This window comes from Felis catus, chromosome B4, assembly GCF_018350175.1.
Source record: "Felis catus isolate Fca126 chromosome B4, F.catus_Fca126_mat1.0, whole genome shotgun sequence".
Taxonomy (NCBI): Eukaryota; Metazoa; Chordata; class Mammalia; order Carnivora; family Felidae; genus Felis; species Felis catus.
Genome location: NC_058374.1, coordinates 77771047 through 77790752, shown reverse-complemented (window position 1 = coordinate 77790752; position 19706 = coordinate 77771047). Strand labels below are relative to the sequence as shown.

Below are 19706 nucleotides of genomic sequence, written 5' to 3'. Positions count from 1 at the left end.
GCATTTTAGTGATCATCGGGTAGGTAAGGGAGGTATTTTGATGGTACCTCCCAAGAAGCCGCCAACTTAGACTGCGGCCTTGATGGAACCTTTCTTGATAATGCTATTGCAGAGCAGAGGCTAAGAAGAGTTTCCTCTTGGGCGCCTGGGTGGCTCAGTCGGTTAAGCATACGACTTCAGCTCAGGTTATGATCTCACAGATTCTGTGTCGTCCTCTCTCTGTCCTCCTCCACTTATGCTCTGTCTCTCTCTCAAAAATGAATCAACATTAAAAAAGTAAAAAAAACAAAAAACAAACAAACAAAAAAAAACAAAAACAGTTTCCTCTTAAAATGAAACTAAGTAATGGGAAACTTTCAGGATGAGAAAAATCTAGTGATTTATATCACTCTAAATTACTACCCAGTCCTTGTCCATGTGTGTGTTTTTAAAATTTTTTTAATTAAAAAATTTTTAACGTCTACTTATTATTGAGAGACAGAGAGACTGAGCCTGAGTGAAGGAGGGGCAGAGAGGGGGAGACACAGAATCCAAAGCAGGTTCCAGGCTCTGAGCTGTCAGCACAGAGCCCGACGCGGGGCTCAAACTCACAAACTGAGAGATCATGACCTGAGCGGAAGTCGGATGCTCAACCGACCGAGCCACCCAGGTGCCCCTCAAACTCCTTTTTCAAAAAATTAATTAGTTTTTTGAGGGAGAGTGGGGGAGGGACAGAAAGAGAGCAAGAGCGAGAGCGAGAAGCCCAAGCAGGCTCTGTGCTATCAATGCAGAACCGGAGGTGGGGCTCAAACCCACATACCGTGAGATCATGACGTTGAGCCTAAATCAAGAGTTGGACGCCTAACCGGCTGAGCCACCCAGGCGCCCCTCAAATTCCTTTCGAAAAGAAATCAGTTGTGTACCTAGGAGGAAGTTATCACCTGGAAAAGTACAAAATCTATCAATGAGAGAGGACCAGTAATTGACTACAAGGTACCACATGGCTGTTAAGCCAGAAAAATAAATAAACAGTGATAAAACCTAAGTTGGGTGGCACTGTGGAGAAATGGGCACATTATTGATGGTTCTGTGAATTGGTTCAGTCTTTCTGAAAAGCAGTCTAGCAGGAAGTGATAAAAGCCCTAAATGTATGCAAACCCTTGGACCCTTAGTCCTACTTTGAAAATAAATCCTAATAAAATGAACATTTCGTTTCTTTAGATGATAAGCTTTTCTCATTCATGTTTATCACATTCCCATTTTCCCACTTGGCTTTTTTTTTATATATTTCATAACATTTTGTCAAGCAAAATATTTTTTAAGTTTTTGTGGGTTCAGAGTATCGTGATGTTTCTGATTTTTTTTTTCCAGTGGCTAGACCTGTATTTCCCCTCCACAGTGGACATAAACCTTCCGTTTTGTTTTCTGTTTGTATTTTAGAAGACTTTTGTTGTTGCCTGTTTTCTCTCTGATTCCTTAAAGAGTTGGATTTTTTTTTTTTTTCATTATATACTGTGAACTTTATAGTCCTGAGTTAGGTTACTGCCTTTCCAGATGAAAATGTGGGCTGGGAATGCAAGGTGGAAAGGCTGTCTAATTCCGTGGTTCCTCCTCTGGCTGCATGATGTATCACAAGTGGGTTTAAAAGGAAAAAGAGAGAGAGGAGAGGTTACTGACCTCCATTCCCAGACATCCAATTCAGTAGGCTTAGATTAGGGCCTGGAAATCTACACCCAGCCAATATTAAGAGGCCACCAATCTGGTCTAACGTCCATCACCCAATATGTAGATTCCTTTTCAAGTTTTACTGTGTATTAAATAATAACCCTTCTCCTCATTGTTGTGTGGCTTTGAAGAGGTTTCCTGGTGGGGTTCTCCAATACCGGACTAAATCAAGGTAGCAAGAGGAAGCTATCAGCTGGGTGAAAAGCACCTTTTCATAGGAAAGAAGTTCTTTTGGAAGCTCAGTGAGGCTTCTCGGCTGGACTTCGGACCGCAGGCCCTGGCAGAAAAAAGCTGCCTGGCCTGGAATGCCCCTGTGTTCTAGGGTGTGGCAAAGACCTGTCCAGTTTTCAGGGACTGTCACTTCAAGGACCTCACCCGACAGGAATCTTTGCCCCTTCCCCAAGCTAGCACCTGCATCCACAAAGTCACCTGCAGGTGGTGTAACAATGGTTCAATTGCTGGATGAGTCAAGGGAAGTTGCTCCCATCAATTCTAGCCCCTTCCTTCCCTGACACACGTTTGCTTAGGGCCCCTTTACTGATTATGTGATAGGTCACCATGTCCTCTGGAGCCAGGACATGGGAGACTTGATAGGCAACTGTGCATAGGCCTGCATCTTCTTCAACTAGATGTGGGAAGAGGGTAGCCCACCTTTCAGGTCTGGCACAGGGTCCCCCATCCTTCCATTCTCCCTACCGGTAGCATTTGGGAAGCTGCCTCCTGGGCCAGGGAAGGCTGGTGATTGGCCTTGGGTTATGCAGAAAAACAACGTAGGCCTGAGAATTTAGCACTCCAAACTGCAACCAGATGTTCTACTCCGGTGACCCCTCCACTCACACCGGGCTCACTCCTTGTCCTTTCTCTCAATGCCACATGAAGTGAAGTCTCTCCCGGGGATCCCTCCGAGCCCTGCCCCTGCGGTTGCCACCTTCAGCCAAGCCCCAAGCCAGCCTCAGGCATCGCAGACCCTGACGCCACTGGCTGTACAAGCTGCCCCCCAGGTAAGGCCCCCCCCCCCCCCCCGGGGAGCTGAACAGAGGGCCCTGGGCAGGAGCAAAGCATGGGACAGCCAGTGTGGGGTGGCCATGGGATCTGGGGATTTCTCGGGGCAGAACAGGGAAGGGGCTGTGGCTTGAAGGAGGGAATCCCTTCCTGGGCACCCCTGGCCTCTCCCCTACCCCAGATCAGGCCCACTGGGAAGATTAGATCTGTCTTTGCCAACTAATATTCTTGGGTCCGGCAAAGATTGTAGAGATAACGTTAACTCTTTCATGCCACAGGCATCTCTGTTTATCTAATGACTAAATGAGTGAATAGCCTTGTTAGCCCCTCCAGGAGATGCCTGGAAGAGTTAATGGATCGTTCAGAGTCCTCATTTAGAGCCAGGGGGCCGCCCCAGCGCCCGAGAAGCTGCCTCCCGGGTCCCCCGGCTGTGCTGAGTTCCCTGTGACCTTTTGCTACAGGCACAGATCTGCAAGGCATCCAGCGGGGTATCCTCCGTCAGAGCTTCCCAGAAGCCTCTGTAGGCCCTTGAGCTCCTGGTTCCACCATCCCCCGCCCCCTGCTTCCCGACTGCCACAAAGCGTTGGTCGTGTGGGCCAGGGCCCAGGGAAGGCCTGGGAGGCAGCAGACGGTGGTGGAGGAGGCCGGCACACCCTCTGCTGTCCCGTGAGTGGGGTGGGGCCAGGCCCCGTCTCCGTCTCCGGTTCAGGCAGCTTCTCTGAAGGCAGGATAGTCTGGTCCAGGCACCCCCTCGGGGTCAGGCCTCCGGCTAGGGCTGGTCTCTTCCCCACCCTCCCCGGCCTTTTCCCCACCGCCCTCAGAATGCTTTGTTTGTGCTCAACTGGGTCTGAGAGACCTGGTGTTTGCGCTGTCAATGTTGATTTTTTATTTTTTCTTTTCTTTTTGAAATCTTGTTTGCTTTTGCAGGTCTTGACTCAGGAAAACTTAGCCACAGTTCTGACAGGAGTTATGGTTCCAGCAGGGGCAGTTACTCAACCTCTTCTTATCCCCATCAGTATTGCAGGTCAAGTGGCTGGTCAGCAGGGGCTGGCCGTGTGGACAATTCCTACAGCAACCGTGGCTGCCCTCCCAGGACTGACAGCTGCTTCTCCTACGGGGGGAATTTTCAAGCCACCTTTAGCCGGTCTGCAAGGTAACGGCAACTCTCCCCAGGACTGCACCAGGCCCCCCACCACCCTGCACTACTGTCCCTGCACGTGTGCTTGCCATGCTGGACTCAGAACACGCGGCCCACCGGGGCAACAGCCCTGGAGTCCGGATCCGGTGTCCCAGGCACCCGGCCACAGAGCTGCTGCACCACCTCGGGACTCTAGGCCATGACACCGAGCCGGCCCAGCGGGCCTCTCTCACTCCGGCCAACCGAGACTGCCCCCCTCCCCCCTCCCCCCCGCCACCGCGCCAGAGTTCGCCCCACGACCAGCCTCCTAAGAAGGACCACCGCAAGAAGATTCCGCTTCTGCTTTGGAACCTACGCGTCTCCAGCAGGCCCGAGGGAGGGGGGGGATGAGAGATGCTGCCACGCGCTGCCCCTGCAAGGATCAAGGGAACCACGGCTGCCTGTCCCCTCTGCCCCGCTGTCCCAACCCCCCCTCTCATTCTTGGGCCAGATCCCTTGGGATTGGAGCCGCTCTGGGCTGCGGCTAGGCATTTGAGCGCCTCTGTCTCTGCCTTGCTCCGTAGCAGCTGCCGTGCTGAACGCCGCTCTCCCGACACCCGTACAAGCTGTCCCGCCGGTACAGGCCTCCTCGCCCACGCAGCCCCGGCCAGCGGCCCAGCCCCAGACGCTGTTCCAGACCCAGCCGCTGCTGCAGACCACGCCGGCCATTCTACCGCAGCCCACCGCTGCCACCGCTACTGCCCCCGTCCCCAAGCCAGTGGACACCCCCCCACAGATCACCGTCCAGCCTGCAGGCTTCGCACTGAGTCCAGGAATTGTAAGCTGCTGCCCTCACCCAGGGCTGACCAGGGATGGACCGAATCTCGGGCCAAGGGTGGAACTGGCCCTTCCCACAGGGGAGGAAGGAGGTGGAGGACCAGCCCCCCGGAAAACGGCTCTTTTCCAACACATCCGCAGAGATGGCTCCCTCTGAGGCCTTCTCCTTGCATCTGCCAGCCCATCCATCCCAGACAAGAGCAGACAATCTCCGCCAAGAGGGCTGGGCAAATTCTCCAGAACCTGAACCACTGGACCGGCCTTGGAGGGTGGGATGATGTCTGGGGATTGCAAACTCGTGAGCTGTAACTAAGGTGGAGCTGGAGGCTCACAGCCCCGTGCCCGTGTCTGTCCGGTGTGGCTCCCGGCTCGGGCAGTGGAGCTGTTGGATGTGACTAGATTCACATCGGCCCCTCCAGTCTGGCCTTCTGTCCTCCTGGGCCTGGCCTGAAAGATTAGCCGGAGTTACTCTTCCGTGGTGGTGCCCCTCCCCCTTCCCCGCAGCCCCTGGCCCTCGATGCTGTTCAGCTGGTGGACATAGGCCTGCAGCCCACATTCACACCTGCCCAGCATCCGTATCTCCCCACCCCAAAGCGCTCAGCCTTTTCCTCTCTGCCTTGGGCTCTTTCTCACCCCGTGGCCTCTGAGCAAGGCTCTTTCTCCACCCACAGATCAGTGCTGCTTCCCTCGGGGGACAGACCCAGATCCTAGGCTCCCTCACTACCACTCCGGTCATTGCCAACGCCATTCCCAGCATGCCAGGGATCAGCAGTCAGATCCTCACCAACGCTCAGGGACAGGCAAGTGGTCGAAGCCAGGGCTGAGGGTTGAGGGCTGCGGTGAGGCTGCCTGGGCGGGGGGGCCGGGACTTGGGCCGAGGGTCCTAGAAACTCGGATGGGGTGCCACGCTGCCGTTCATCTCTCGTGTGGCAGCTCTCTGCTGATGCTGAGCCCCGGCAGGGGCCTCACCTCCACCCCAGCCTATAGGTGCTCACTCTAGTCTGGGGTTTTCCTTCGTGGAGCACCCACTTTGTGACCAGGCTCTGTGTTAGGTGCTCTCTCACATTATCTCACCTCATTTTGAGTACAGGTCTGTTAGGTGGAGATTTTCATTCCCATTTTTCTGGGGGGAGAAGGCCGAGGTTCAGAGAAAGTAAGCCACCCAATAAAATGTGGCAGGGCAGGGCAGGGCTTCACATCCAGGGCTGTGTGAATCACATGCAGACCTATTCTTCCTGCACCTTGGCTCCGGGGATAGAATAAAGGAAACGGCTTTATCGATGAGGGAACTGAGGTCCGGAAGGGTTCAACGATTTGTTGAGGTCCCTTCCCCTGCCCACGTGGGGATTTGGGTTGGGGGTAGAACTGGACGCTGGCCTCACACCTGGGGTCCCTGCCTTGTTTCCTCCAGGTTATTGGAGCACTTCCGTGGGTAGTGAACTCGGCTAGTGTGGCAGCCCCAGCACCAGCCCAAAGCCTGCAGGTCCAGGCTGTGACACCCCAGCTGTTGTTGAATGCCCAGGGCCAGGTGATCGCGACCCTGGCCAGCAGCCCCCTGCCTCCGCCCGTGGCTGTCCGGAAGGCAAGCACGCCTGAGTCCCCTGCTAAGAGTGAGGTACAAGGGCTGGGCTGGGATGAGGGCAGGGTGGGGGGGTGCCTCCCTCAAGACTGCAGGGCAGGACAAGACTATTTTCTGAAGCCCCTGGCACACAGAGTACCTCCCCAGAGTGAGGGGAAATCCCAGAGTAGAAGGCCCCACATACTCTGTTCAGGGACAGAGCACTCCCCCCCCCCCCCCAAAAACAAGTGTATGTGCCCTCAGAGGCCAGTGCCATGCTGAAAGGGCCAGGGAGGTAGTCAGAGCAAACTGAGCCTTGATCGGCTCCAGGGTGAACCGATTGCCAGGAAAGCCCAGGGAGGTGACTCGGCATCCCCTTCGCCTCACCCCTTCACTTGCACTGTGGCTTTGATTATTCCTTTATTTGTTCATTCCAGGAGCAGTTTTTGAGTGCCTACTATACTCCAGGTGCTGTAGATCTAGGGACGAGTAAGATGCCTTTCCTAGCCTTAGGTGGCCCACTGCTGGAGACAGTTGCAAGCCAGAGTGACAAAGACTATGACAGGGACGTGACAAGCTGCTGTAGGGACCCCGAGAAGGGAGTTCTGGACCGACTGGGGAATTCAGCAAAGCTTCGTAGAGAAGAGAGGCGGCACTAATCTAAAGGGATGCGGTGGGCGGGAGAGTGGGTCCCCCCCTTTACTGTAATTGCAGGAATTAGAAGGTGTCAGAGCAGGGGTTCCCAGAGTTGTGTGTCAGAAGCACCTGAAGGACAGCTGGAATGCAGAGTCCCGACGCACACACGTCCCCCCACCTTGGAGTTTCTTGTTCAGAAGTTCTGGAGTGGCGCTCCGGAATTTGCATTTCTAGCAAGTTCTCGGGCGAGGTTGAGGCCTTGGCTCTCAAATGCAGCATGCCGCTTCCAGGCTTTGTGAATAACCTCCTGGCCTCATCTGTAAAATGGAGATTATCAGAGTACCAACCTCAGAAGGTTATGAACGTTGATGGATATATCATGCGTAAGACAGGTAACACTCTGTACGCAGGGAGCACTGGAAAAAAACGGTGCTTTTATTTTATCACTGTTATTATGGAGCAGAGAGTCATGGAAGGGAAGTGGCTAATTAGATGCGTATTAAAAAAAAATTAACCGGGGCGCCTGGGTGGCTCGGTCGGTTAAGCATCCGACTTCGGCTCAGGTCATGATCTCACGGTCCGTGAGTTCGAGCCCCACGTCGGGCTCTGTGCTGACCGCTCAGAGCCTGGAGCCCCTTTCAGATTCTGTGTCTCCCTCTCTCTCTCTGCCCCTCCCCTGTTCATGCTCTGTCTCTCTCTGTCTCAAAAATAAATAAACGTTAAAAAAAAAATTAAAAAAAAAATTTACCTGTTATCCAGGTGGAGCCAAGAACTGAACTGTGGCGAGACTTGAGTCCTTGTCACCTGTTAGGAGGCAGCTGAAACAGTTCTACCAAGAAACCAGGAGCCCTGAACTAAGGCTAAGTCCCTGGGGAGGAAGAGGGACTGGGCTTGAGAGCTACCAAAGGGTAGAATCCAGGGAATAGGACCCATCCTAGAGAAATGTGCACTTTCCAGGAAGTTGTTTTATTTTTTTATTGTTATTATTTAACATTTATTTATTTTGAGAGAGATGGGGACAGTGCGCGTGGGGGAGGGGAAGAGAGAGAGAGGGAGAGAGAGAAGCCCAAGCAGGCTCCACACTGCCAGCATGGAGCTGGCCGCGGGGCTCGAACTCACGAAACTGCGAGACCATGACCTGAGCCCAAACCAAGAGCCAAACGCTCCACCGACTGAGCCACCCAGGCACCCCTCAGGAAGCTTTTAAAAACAATCATCCTGGGGTGCCTGGCTGGCTCAGTCAGTAAGTAGAGCATGCGACTCTTGATCTCAGGGTTTTGAGTTCTAGCCCCACGCTGCGGGTTTTTACTTTAAAAATTCATACTAAAAATACTGATTTGATATATTTATAGTTTCTCCTGATGATAAATATGATACACACTTAAAAAAATTTTTTTTTAATGTGTATTTATTTTTGAGAGGCTGAGAAACAGAGCATAAGCAGGAAAGGGGGAGAGAGGAAGACACAATCCGAGGCAGGCTCCAGGCTCTGAGCTGTCAGCACAGAGCCCGACGTGGGGCTTGAACTCACGGGCCTTGAGATCACGACCTGAGCCGAAGTCGGACACTTAACTGACTGAACCACTCAGGCGCCCTGACACACACTTTTTATAAAAATTCCAATATTATGTGTAATGGAAAAAAGCAAAAATCTCTTACAAGTCCACCCCCAGAGATAGCTGATGTAGACAACTTGCTTTATATGTCTCAAGATTTTGTTTTTCCTGGAAATTCATATGTATTTTTTATAGGAGTTATTCTATAAAAATTGTTTTCACTTTATCTTTTCTTCCACTTAGCACTGTGACCCAGAGTTCCTTCCATGTCGGTTAGTTAAGAGATTAACTGCGTACTTTTTTTTTTTTTAATATTATACGTGAGAAAGAGAGACAGTGCGTGAGCAGAGAAGAGCAGAGAGAGAGGGAGACACAGAATCTGAAGCAGACTGCAGGCCCTGAGCTGTCAGCACAGAGCCCGACGCAGGGCTCGAACTCACGGACCGTGAGATCATGACCTGAGCTGAAATCACGGACACTTAACCGACTAAACCACCCGGGCGCCCCACTGTATTCTTTTTAGTAGACAGAATCTCATTGTAAAAAGGTCCCCAGAGTCATTTGCCAGTTCCCTGTTAATGGACATTTGGGGCCTGGGAGCCTCTAGAATCAAGTGTAGGTTTCTGTTCTGAGGGAAAAGGTTTGAGAGCAGTTATCTCAAGGGTGGACACCTGTTGGGCTTTGAACAACTGTACTGAACCTTTCGGAGCCTCTGACCTGCCTGTGTCACGGGTGGCTGCGAGGCTCCAACTTGGTGGGGCATGTTACTGTCCTTACTTCAGAGGTCACTGTCGTTGGGTGGGTGTAATAAGTAGCTTCTAGTCTTGCTTTGTGATGGGGCACGGGTAGGAGTGTGCTGGGGGAGTGAGGATTTCATGCCCATTTTCATGTGGCCCGTGCAGGGACTCCCACCCCCTGAGCCAGGCAGGTGGGCAGTAGCGTCTCATTGGCTCTCTTCTCCCAGGTCCAGCCCATCCAGCCCACGCCAGCCGTGCCGCAGCCAGCGGTGGTCATCACCAGCCCAGCCCCGGCGGCCAAGCCATCTGCCTCTGCTCCCATTCCAATCACCTGCTCTGAGACCCCTACTGTCAGCCAGTTGGTATCCAGTAAGTGACTCCTGAAAAAGGTTGTAGAGAAGAGGAGAGGCATGTATTCGGACTCCCTAGCCCCTTTAGATGCTGCTCTCCTTAATAAACTTTCTAGCGTCCAAAGGGGAAGGGCAAAGGCCCGCTACCAGGCATTGGCTTTCTTATTCCCATTCCTGCTGAGCTGGCTTCTAGGCATGATGACAGTGGAGGCCACTTCCTCAAGAAGCCAATCCACGGGCTGTCTCTCGTTTGGCCTCTCACCCAGTATTTGAGGAATGTGGGTGGCTCAGCTCTGCTTGGGGCCAGGAGCGGGGAGAATGGGGGAGGGTCAGCCACTGGAGCTGGAAGAACTAGAAAAGAGACCCCTACTTCCAGACAGGTTAGTCCAGGCCCTTTTTCCTCAAGTTTTGTTTGCTTTGGGAACAGGGGTGGTGAAGGTGTTAAGGGTATATGGGCCTTTTGTCAAATGTCCTCATCCCTCACTGGTTCACCAGGCCAGGCCAATAAGCTAGGTAAGGAGGGCTATCATCCGTCTTACACACTCACCCCTGGTCCCTTCCTCTGACCTAGAGCCGCATACCCCAAGTCTGGATGAGGACGGAATCAACTTGGAAGAGATCCGGGAGTTTGCCAAGAACTTTAAGATCCGGCGGCTGTCCCTGGGCCTCACACAGACTCAGGTGGGCCAGGCTCTGACTGCAACGGAAGGCCCAGCCTACAGCCAGTCAGCCATCTGCCGGTGAGTAAGGCTGTTCTGGACAAGGTCAAGGCCGGCTCAGGCATTTGATGGCACTAAGCACTCATTGGGACCCAGGTGCATGGCTCCTTTCCATATTCTCTCTTGCTCCTGCCTCCTTCCAGACCAGGAAGGTTGTTCCAAGGGTAGACGGGAACACCGAGAGTGGCCAGAGGCTGATCCAGTCCGTCTGAGGGCCCTCTCAAGTTTGTTCTTCAATCCTGAGCATGTACGTGGTCTTTCGTTGGGGGGAACCTAAGACCCTAATCCATTTCAGGAACCCTACAGGGAAAGGCTACAGCTTATGCCGTTGGTCACAAAAGTGGGAACTTCCATTCTGACTTAGCCGTCCACCGCAACCCACCCTCCCCGCTGTTATGCTCCCATCCCCCCTCCTCCCAAGGCATGACTATAAAGCGATGTGCGGCGTTCAGACTGGTTCTGATGCCAGTATCGAAGGAGGGCAAAGCGTTGCAAACAGGAATGAGTGCATGGCTCAGGGATGGCCGAAAGGTGCCTGCCAGCTCCCAGATTAGACAAGAGTGACCGCTAGACCAGGTGTCACGCTGGCGGTTCTGTAGTCGCATCCGGGCTCGGCCAGGAAGAGCGGTCTGACTCAGCGTCACTACTGTGAGACGAAATCGGAGGAGATGGCACTTGTGACATCCATGTGCCATCTCTGAAGTCCTCTTAGGATAACTCCTCAAAGGACCTCACTCATTTGGGTGTGAACGTTCTAGAAGAGTTGTTCAGACAGCAGCTGCACTGTTAGCGTTGCGCCACTGAACTGAGGCTGTGGGAATGGTCTCCCTTTTGTGACCTGGCTCACGGGATAGTCTGCGGAGTCTGGGCTTGGCTGAGCCAGGGTGGTCCCGATGGGGGCGGTGAGGGGACCATTTAGTACGGTCCCACCGGTCCTCAGAGGGGCAACCCCTCGTGGAGAGTACTCACACCCCAGGGTGGGGAGTAAGGCATTCTCACTGTCCCTTCCCGGGCTTGGGTCACCCACAGGTTTGAGAAGCTGGATATCACACCCAAGAGTGCCCAGAAGCTGAAGCCAGTGCTGGAAAAGTGGCTGAATGAAGCCGAACTCCGGAACCAGGAAGGGCAGCAGAACCTGATGGAGTTCGTGGGAGGTGAGCCCTCCAAGAAACGCAAACGCCGCACCTCCTTCACCCCCCAGGCCATAGAGGCTCTGAATGCCTACTTCGAGAAGAACCCGCTGCCCACAGGCCAGGAGATCACCGAGATCGCAAAGGAGCTCAACTACGACCGGGAGGTCGTGCGCGTCTGGTTCTGCAATCGGCGCCAGACGCTCAAGAACACCAGCAAGCTGAATGTCTTTCAGATCCCTTAGGGCTCCGCCCCCGGCCCTGTGTTCCAGCACTTTGTATTTTTCCCTTGGCCCCTGGCTGCAGCCACTGCCGTGACGGCACCTGTCGTTCTGCCACGTGCGGCTGCGCTTGTCCTGGGGTCGTGAGACTCCACTGTGTGCATGTGCGTTCACTGCCTCCCTCCTCTCCTCCACGTAGCTCACGTCACGGGGAGGGCAGAGGGGGCCCACCTGAGAGCTCCAGGCTCCGGGCCGGTCACGCCAAGGGACCCTTCCATTAAGTGGTGTCACTTAAAGAAGCACTTTGCGAAGGTGGTTTTCGAAGGGTGAATTCTGGTTGGGAACCAGAAGCTCCCCGTCTTTGGGGCAGGGCTGCGGCAGCCCCTAAGTACCACTGACCCTTAGCTCTTGTCTTTGATGGCATTCTCTCTCCACCCTCCCTTCCCCTGTGCTCCTCTGTGGAAGTGTCGCAGGTGCAGCAGCTCGCGCAGCGGAACCCCAGCCTCAACTCCCACCCTTTGCCTGCAGGCACCCTGTCCCCGAAAGGACCCAAGGGGCACAGTTCCGAAAAGTGTGACGAGCTGCTCAGCAGGTCAGGCTCAGTGTCTGCCTTGCCCTCGAGGTCAGAAGGTTCTCGCAGCCCTGGGGCCAGAACATGTGATCCCTGCTTCCTTTGGGGGGAAATTGCACTAAAGCAGAACCTGTTCATTTGTGACCCAGGTTGGAAGGAAGCAGCTTTGAACTCTGGCCGTCCTGGAGTTGACCTGGGTCTACGGCAGGTTGGGAACTTAATAGATGAACCCATCCTTCCAGATTTTAATCTAAACTCTGCCCGTGGCTCTCTCCCTCACTAGACAGTGAGGGTTAAAGAACCGGCAGCCTGGAAAATCCCACTGCCCAAGCTCGCAGCACCCCGAAGAGAGCTTGTCCTCCCACTCACCCCTAACCCAGTGCTGGGCCTTGTCAGAGGGGCACACGAAACCCTAAACCAGACAGCAAGGCCCTGGGGAAAAGGCCACCATCCAGGAAGAATGGATGGCAGCCCAAGAAAGTCTCTTGTGGAAGGTGACTTAACTCTAATTTTCTTGGTGACTTTGAGCCTTGGATACTGGAGGAGAAATCTTGTTTTGTCTGGAGTCTTACACCATGTGTTTGTGCAAACAGTCCTCCCCACCCCTGCCTGCCAGAGCTCCTCTGAGTCAAGAATCCCCCCGAAGCAGGACGGGTCTTGCCTACAGAGAGGACGAAGATGGCACACTGAAGGCGGGCACCCCATCCAAGCTGCTCAGTGAGTTTCCCAGCCTCGCTGTGGCTGGGCGGCCCCTGGAACTCAGTATGTTACTCCAGGAGGTCGGGCGAGCACTAAGAGGTGTGCTTAGGTGAACCTAGACTCACCGTGTAGACCGTGTCCAAGGGCCACAAGTCACAGAGCCAGATCAGCAGCTGCCCTCCACGGCACCTCACAGGATCTACCCTGACAAAATGGCTGCCAGGCGAGGGCACAGCCCTACCCCACTGGTCACCGGCACAGAGTCCCCTCCTGGTCGCGCTTCCTCTGGCTTGTGGTGTTCCCTTTCCTGCCTACAGCTGGTCCCTGTCAGGCCCTACAATGCCAGAGTGGCCCCCCTCTTGGCGGCCCTGCCAGTGAGAGGACGGTTGTGTGTCAGATTTCCCCCAAACCCCCTACGTACGCACACACTCCTGCCCCAGTGCGTTCGGACCACCCCAACTTTCCAGAGTGTGGTGGGAACGAGGAAGCAGGCGGGCACCCTGCCTGCCCCAAGCCTCCCGGGAGAGGATACGTCTCCAAGGGGGAGGCTTCACGTTCAAGTTTAGGGTTATCCGCCTGTGTCAACGAGATGAGGGGCTCACTCGGGACGGGCGTCGTAAACAAGTTTTCAGTAAGAAGACCCAGGCTGCTGGCGTCTGTGAAGGATTCAGTGACTTACACGTCAATAAATGAGAGAGGTAGGCTTGCGCCCGCAAACACTTGTGTTCAGATAGGCTTTCTTTTTTTGAGAGAGACAAGTGGGTCACAGCTGGAGCCCTGGGAGTAGCGTATAATCCAGGGTGTGTCCGTGGCAGTAGATACGCAGGAGAATACCATCTGTCCTGGTCTGTGAAAAGAAGATAATGAAGTCCTGGTCTAAATCAGGCCTGGCCACACTTTCTCAGCTCCTCCCTTGTCTAAATCTGTCTTCCCGGGGCTGGGTTAGAACGACACCATTTTCTCCCCTGCGGGAAGGATGAGTAGGTCTTTCGGAGGAAGGATACCAGGGGCAGAATTTTTGCAGGCTGAAGTCCCCAGGCACGGGGTGCAGAGTGTCCCTGAAGAGTGCCCAAGGCAGAGCTCACAGGCCGGCTGTCTCTGCTCGCGCTTCCCCCCCTCCCCCCACTGTAGAGCCCTTGGGGAACAGCTATCTCCACCAGAGGCGGGTTTTCTGTTTTGCTTCTGATAGCATCAGGTTCTGAGGGGTGTCGATACGAATTTTGTTTTGAAAGCACCTTTCTGGACATAACCCAGAGCTTAGTGGCTCCTTTGCCATGGAAAGGCAGGAGAAAGGGCAGAAGTGATTTAACGGTCTGTGTGTGGCATTGTTTGCTTTGTTTTAAAATGAGAGAAGACCAAAATTTCTATGGCCTGGTGAGTCAGCTGGGGTCTGTGACCCTGCACTATCCGTAGCATTTTACCTAGCGGGGGCCCGGGAAAGAATTTGGCCAAATGGACTGAGGAACACACTTGAATTTGGAATGAGAGTCCCTGACGTTTTTGTGTCCTTGGAAACCCAATCACCTTCCTATGCCTAGATTCGCTTCCTGTCTCATAAGCCAGGCTCTGACACTGAGGTTCTGACTATTCCCTGACATGGGGCAAAGCCTGCTGAGGGCTGGAGTGAGGGGTGGGGAGGGGAAGATGGGGATGTAGTTGTGTGGAATAAACAGTATTTTTCTTTTGTACTGGTCTGTCCGTTTATCCTTCGCCTCTCAGGGTGGGGCTGATACGGAGAGGCCAGAGAAGGATCTGGGAGCTGCCTTTGCTATCATCAGAGCTCAGAGCCTGGAAAATCCCACTGCAAGAGGGCGAGACCCAGTGCCCGGGACTATCACTTCAGAAGGCCCTGCCATGACCCTCCCCATGGAATGCAGGTCAAGGGGATGCGCCCTTTCTCCGCGTAGGACCCCAGAATTCCCTGCAAAGCCCACTTTCCCTCCCCTCTTCTCTGAGTCCCGATAGACTGTGCACATTCCTAACCCCGAGAGATGACCAAGGGACAGCTCTCTGTTGGAGAGCTGGAGGGATGGAGTTTGGATATGCAAGCTGGAGTGTTGATAAGTATATACGAAGCCCTTTGCGGTGTGAGGTGCGTCTGCCACCTGGGGAGAGAAGGCAGGTAGTGGGCTGGGGACCAAGACTGGGGAACATTCTAGCACAGACCTTGAAGTCTAGCACTTCAAGGAGTGCCAGAAGTCTAAATTCAAACCTGGCCTTCCAGGTGATGATGAAGGTATGCTTGTCGTGATAGAAGGCTAGATCATCCGTATTTGTATCATTTGTATTGTCTTAATACAAATTTAGCTACATGGTAAGTGGATCTTCATTTGTGTTGTTGCTCAGGCCTACAAATGTTAGGGCCTGCCACTTGAGCTTAGAGCAAGGAGAGCACGGCTATAATAAGGGCCCCCCTCTTTACTTGTCTACCTCCTAGGAGTTGGCTTCATGCCATGCACCCCTGCAGCCCTCCCTCCTTCCTCTTCCACCTAGCTGGTATGGATAAGGTCTGGGCTCCATAATCGAAACAGGTGAGAGCAACGCATCACCTTTGATTCCACCCAATTAACGTCCCCGAGCCAGGCAGTGTGCTTCATTCTAGATTGTGTTCTACCACCCTACCTCCACCCAAGGGACAATAGGTGTCCAATATTCTGATGTAAGGCTCAGGGGCCAGAGAAGCTTTACAGCACTCTGAAACGATGGGGCAGAAAAGTCAAATAGAAGCCAACGCTTACTTCTGCATAGATGTCATAACCCTAATATTAGCTGTTCACACTAGGCTGGGATTCCTCAGTATCCAGGTCAGGGGCACACAACAGGTCTTTGACAAATGTCCGGTAGATGACTGAATGTATTTCCTGTCCTCTCCTTCAAGAAAATAATAAGAGCTAAGTCATTGACTTCATGCAACTGGGAGAAAGCAGGTACAGAAACAGAGGATTCTGCTTAGCCATGCAGGGTTTAGACTGTGCTATGGGGGAGTGAATGGAATCTGGCCAACAACTGGCCTTGACCTGGGAAAGGCAGCTACCACCAAAACAGTCAATGGAAGCTGATATCTCTGGCTTAAACCAGCCAAATGTGGTTCCGGACAGTTGGCCCAGGACAGCCTACAAGGAAGAGGGGTGGGTTTGTGGAGGGACTGGAGTTTCTATTCCTGGGATGTTCTTTTGGGTTCCTGGACCCAGTTCTTTTTTTTTTTTAATTTTTTTTTTTTTTACGTTTATTTATTTCTGAGACAGAGAGAGACAGAGCATTAGTGGGGAAGGGGCAGAGAGAGAGGGAGACACAGAATCCGAAGCAGGCTCCAGGCTCCGAGCTGTCAGCACAGAGCCCGACGCGGGGCTTGAACTCACAAACCGTGAGATCATGACCTGAACCAAAGTCAGTCGCTCAACCGACTGAGCCACCCAGGCGCCCCTCCTGGACCCAGTTCTGATGTGTGTGTGGAGGCTTCCCCACACCAACGAGCAATCTTGGACACCAACAAGGTATCCGAGAATTCAACTCAAGAATTCATCCACCTGAAGATAGCATCAGATTCCACAGGTAAAAGGCTCCGTCCCACAAGACCACCCTCCACTTCAACCACCATCACAAGCCCAGGCTGTTACCTGTGCTTCTGACTGACCAGCTATAAATCGGAGGCTCCAACAACCCCCTTCCAGTTCAGGATGCCAACTGTGAGTATAGGTTGTTACCTACACTTCTGACCAACTGGCTGTAAATTAGACGTTCCCATGACCCTCTCTTTGAGTTCAATGAATTTACTTGAATGGCTCATAGAACTCAGGGAAACCCATTTACTCACTAGAATAAGTGATACAAATCAACAGCCCTGTGAAGAGATACACATGGTGATGTCCTGAACAAAGGAGCTTTTGTGTTCTTGGAGCTTGGGACCCTGGCATGGTGGCACATGGAACAGTTCTGTTCCCCAACCTGGAAACTCTCTGAACTCCTTCCTTTGGGGTTTTTATGGAGGCTTCATTACATAGACATGGTTGATTAACTCATTGGCCATTGGTGATTGACTCAAAAATGTAGCCCTTCTCCCTTTCCCTGAAATCAGGAGGTGGCACTGAAAGTTCCAACCCACTATTCATGGTTAGTTACCCTGGGAAGCAGCCCCCATCCGTAAGTGCTTTCCCAAAGCCAACTTTGTTTTTTATTTATTTTTATTTTTTTTAACGTTTATTTATTTTTGAGAGAGAAAGAGAGTGTGAGCGGGGAGGCGCGCAGAGAGAGAGGGAGCCACAGAATCTGAAGGGAGCTCCAGGCTCTGAGCCGTCAGCACAGAGCCCGACACGGGGCTCGAACTCATGAACTGCGAGATCATGACCTGAGCGGAAGTCGGACGCTTAACCGACCGAGCCACCCAGGCGCCCCCAAAGCCACCTTTGTTAACAAACCCAGTTGTGGTGGAAAGGAGGTTGTTATGAACAACAAGACACCCATTTTACCTTCATGGCTCTGAAGCGTTTTCAGGAACTGAAGACAGACCAAATATCGCAAAAGATGCTGTGCTCCCATAGCCCTATTGCTCAGGAAATTCCAAGGGTTTTGGGGACTGTGAGCCAGGAGCTATGGATGAAGACCAAATATGTATGAGAAATATATTTTGGTTATATATATATATATATATATATATATATGTAAATTTCTTTTTTTTTTTTAATTTTTTTTCAACGTTTATTTATTTTTCGGACAGAGAGAGACAGAGCATGAACGGGGGAGGGGCAGAGAGAGAGGGAGACACAGAATCGGAAACAGGCTCCGGGCTCTGAGCCGTCAGCCCAGAGCCCGACGCGGGGCTCGAACTCCCGGACCGCGAGATCGTGACCTGGCTGAAGTCGGACGCTTAACCGACTGCGCCACCCAGGCGCCCCATATGTAAATTTCTTATAAATCATCATATTGCAGCTGTCCACCGTGCTAAGGACTGCTGTGAAGGGAGAACTGGTCTTTTATGGACTGGAGAAGATTGCGCTGGTTTCTGGATACAGATCACAACCTGAAGTTGTTGGGAGCTGCATGGCTGTGAAAGCTTTTGATTTCTTTTTCTCTCAACTACACTCCTTCAAAGAAGCCAGACTGGAGCTCACGGGCTTGTCGGGGTGGGATGTGGGAAGATGTGAAGAGCTAAACCTAGGTGGCCAGTCCCTCAACAAAGCCTGCCCGGATAATGGTTTCTTCCTGTTATCTAAAGCAAAATGCCCAATAATTGCCTGGGGAACCCAGCAATAGAGACTCTGACTTCAGTAAATGAATGAGAAGGGAAGACTAGGGGATGGACAGGTGCTGATCCAGAAGCTTGAGCCCTCAAGTCTCTGAGAGAATTGATTTGTCTTGAGAAGTAGGCAGGACAGGTGCTAGGGTCCCCTTTTTATCAGTCATAATAATACTGATCACTATGTGCTAGGTACTCTTCTAAGTACTTAACATGCATTTTGTCAGTTAATTCTCACCATAATTCTGTAAAGCAGTAACTATGCCCATATTATTTATTTTTTAAATGTTTATTTAAATTTTTTTTTTAATTTTTTTTTTCAATGTTTATTTTTGGGACAGAGAGAGACAGAGCATGAACGGGGGAGGGGCAGAGAGAGAGGGAGACACAGAATCGGAAACAGGCTCCAGGCTCTGAGCCATCAGCCCAGAGCCCAACGCGGGGCTCGAACTCACGGACCGCAAGATCGTGACCTGGCTGAAGTCGGACGCTTAACCGACTGCGCCACCCAGGCGCCCCATAAATGTTTATTTAATTTTTGAGAGAGAGAGAGAGAGAGAGAGAGAGAGAGAGAGAGCATAAGCAGGGGAGGGGCAGAGAGAGGGAGACACCGAATGCAGACCAGGCTCCAGACTCCGAGCTCTCAGCGCAGAGCCTGATGCCGGGCTCGAACTCACCTGAGCCAAAGTCGGATGCTTAACCAACTGAGCCACCCAAGCTGATTCCTATATCCATTTTATAGGTAAGGAGTTGAAGTGCAGAGAAGATGAGGAACCTACTTAGGGTTGCTTTGTTTGTGTGCTGCAGAACCAAGTCTTGAACCCAGGTAGGCTGTTTCTAAAGCCTGTCTGCTTAACCTTATGCTATACAGGATGGGACCTGGGAATTACTTTTCTGTCCTGATCATTTTCGTAGGATTTCCACATGTTTTTACCATCCAGGGTAAGCTCTACCGTGTTCTGTAGAGGAGGAAGAACTTTTCCTTTACCCGTTTAGGTTCTTTTGGTGGGTCACTTAATTAAATCGATAAAACAGGGGCGCCTGGGTGGCTCAGTCGGTTGAGCATCCAACTTCGGCTCAGGTCACGATCTCGCGGTCCGTGAGTTCGAGCCCCGCGTCGGGCTCTGTGCTGACCGCTCAGAGCCTGGAGCCTGTTTCGGATTCTGTGTGTGTCTCTCTCTCTCTCTGACCCTCCCCCGTTCATGCTCTGTCTCTCTCTGTCTCCAAAATAAATAAACATTAAAAAAAAAATTAAATCGACAAAACACACCAAGAGGAGAAAAAGAAATCTAATTGCATACGTACAGAAGGCCCATAAGAACATGAGACCCCCAGGTGGTAAGGCAACTGAGGCTTATAGGCCTCCTGAGCTATGGGGATGAGGGTAGAGGTCTGAGACTTCACAGGGGAGGAAGATAATTTACATGGAAGATGGGAAGAGCAAGTAGTTGGTAAGTAAATGTTTGCCACGGGATGCAGAGACGATGGAGCCAAAAAGGAATCGGAACAGGCCCTGGTGAGCTTCCCACAGCTGCCATACTTAGCTCATATTCTCTGTAGTTATCTCTGATGATAGTTCTCTTCCTGGACTAGGCACTCCATCTCAAGTATTTTAGGCAGTTAAAAGTAAAGTAAA

The 19706-nt window shown here is 52.4% G+C and overlaps 1 protein-coding gene across 8 annotated transcripts in view; it reads left to right on the top strand.

The window, feature by feature from the left end:
• The window catches only part of POU6F1 (POU class 6 homeobox 1), a 29545-nt gene extending 15991 nt beyond the window's left edge, over nt 1-13554 (top strand). For 7 of the 8 annotated variants that reach the window (XM_023257074.2, XM_023257073.2, XM_023257070.2 and 4 more), the window contains 8 exons: nt 2584-2705; nt 3634-3859; nt 4408-4661; nt 5332-5460; nt 6072-6275; nt 9375-9516; nt 10069-10237; nt 11246-13554. In XM_023257074.2, coding sequence (XP_023112842.1) covers nt 2584-2705; nt 3634-3859; nt 4408-4661; nt 5332-5460; nt 6072-6275; nt 9375-9516; nt 10069-10237; nt 11246-11591 — 1592 coding nt within the window. In that variant the 3' untranslated portion in view covers nt 11592-13554. The remainder of the gene's footprint in view (nt 1-2583; nt 2706-3633; nt 3860-4407; nt 4662-5331; nt 5461-6071; nt 6276-9374; nt 9517-10068; nt 10238-11245) is intronic. The other variant, XM_023257075.2, reaches the window with a different exon arrangement.
• The last annotated feature ends 6152 nt before the right edge of the window (nt 13555-19706 follow it).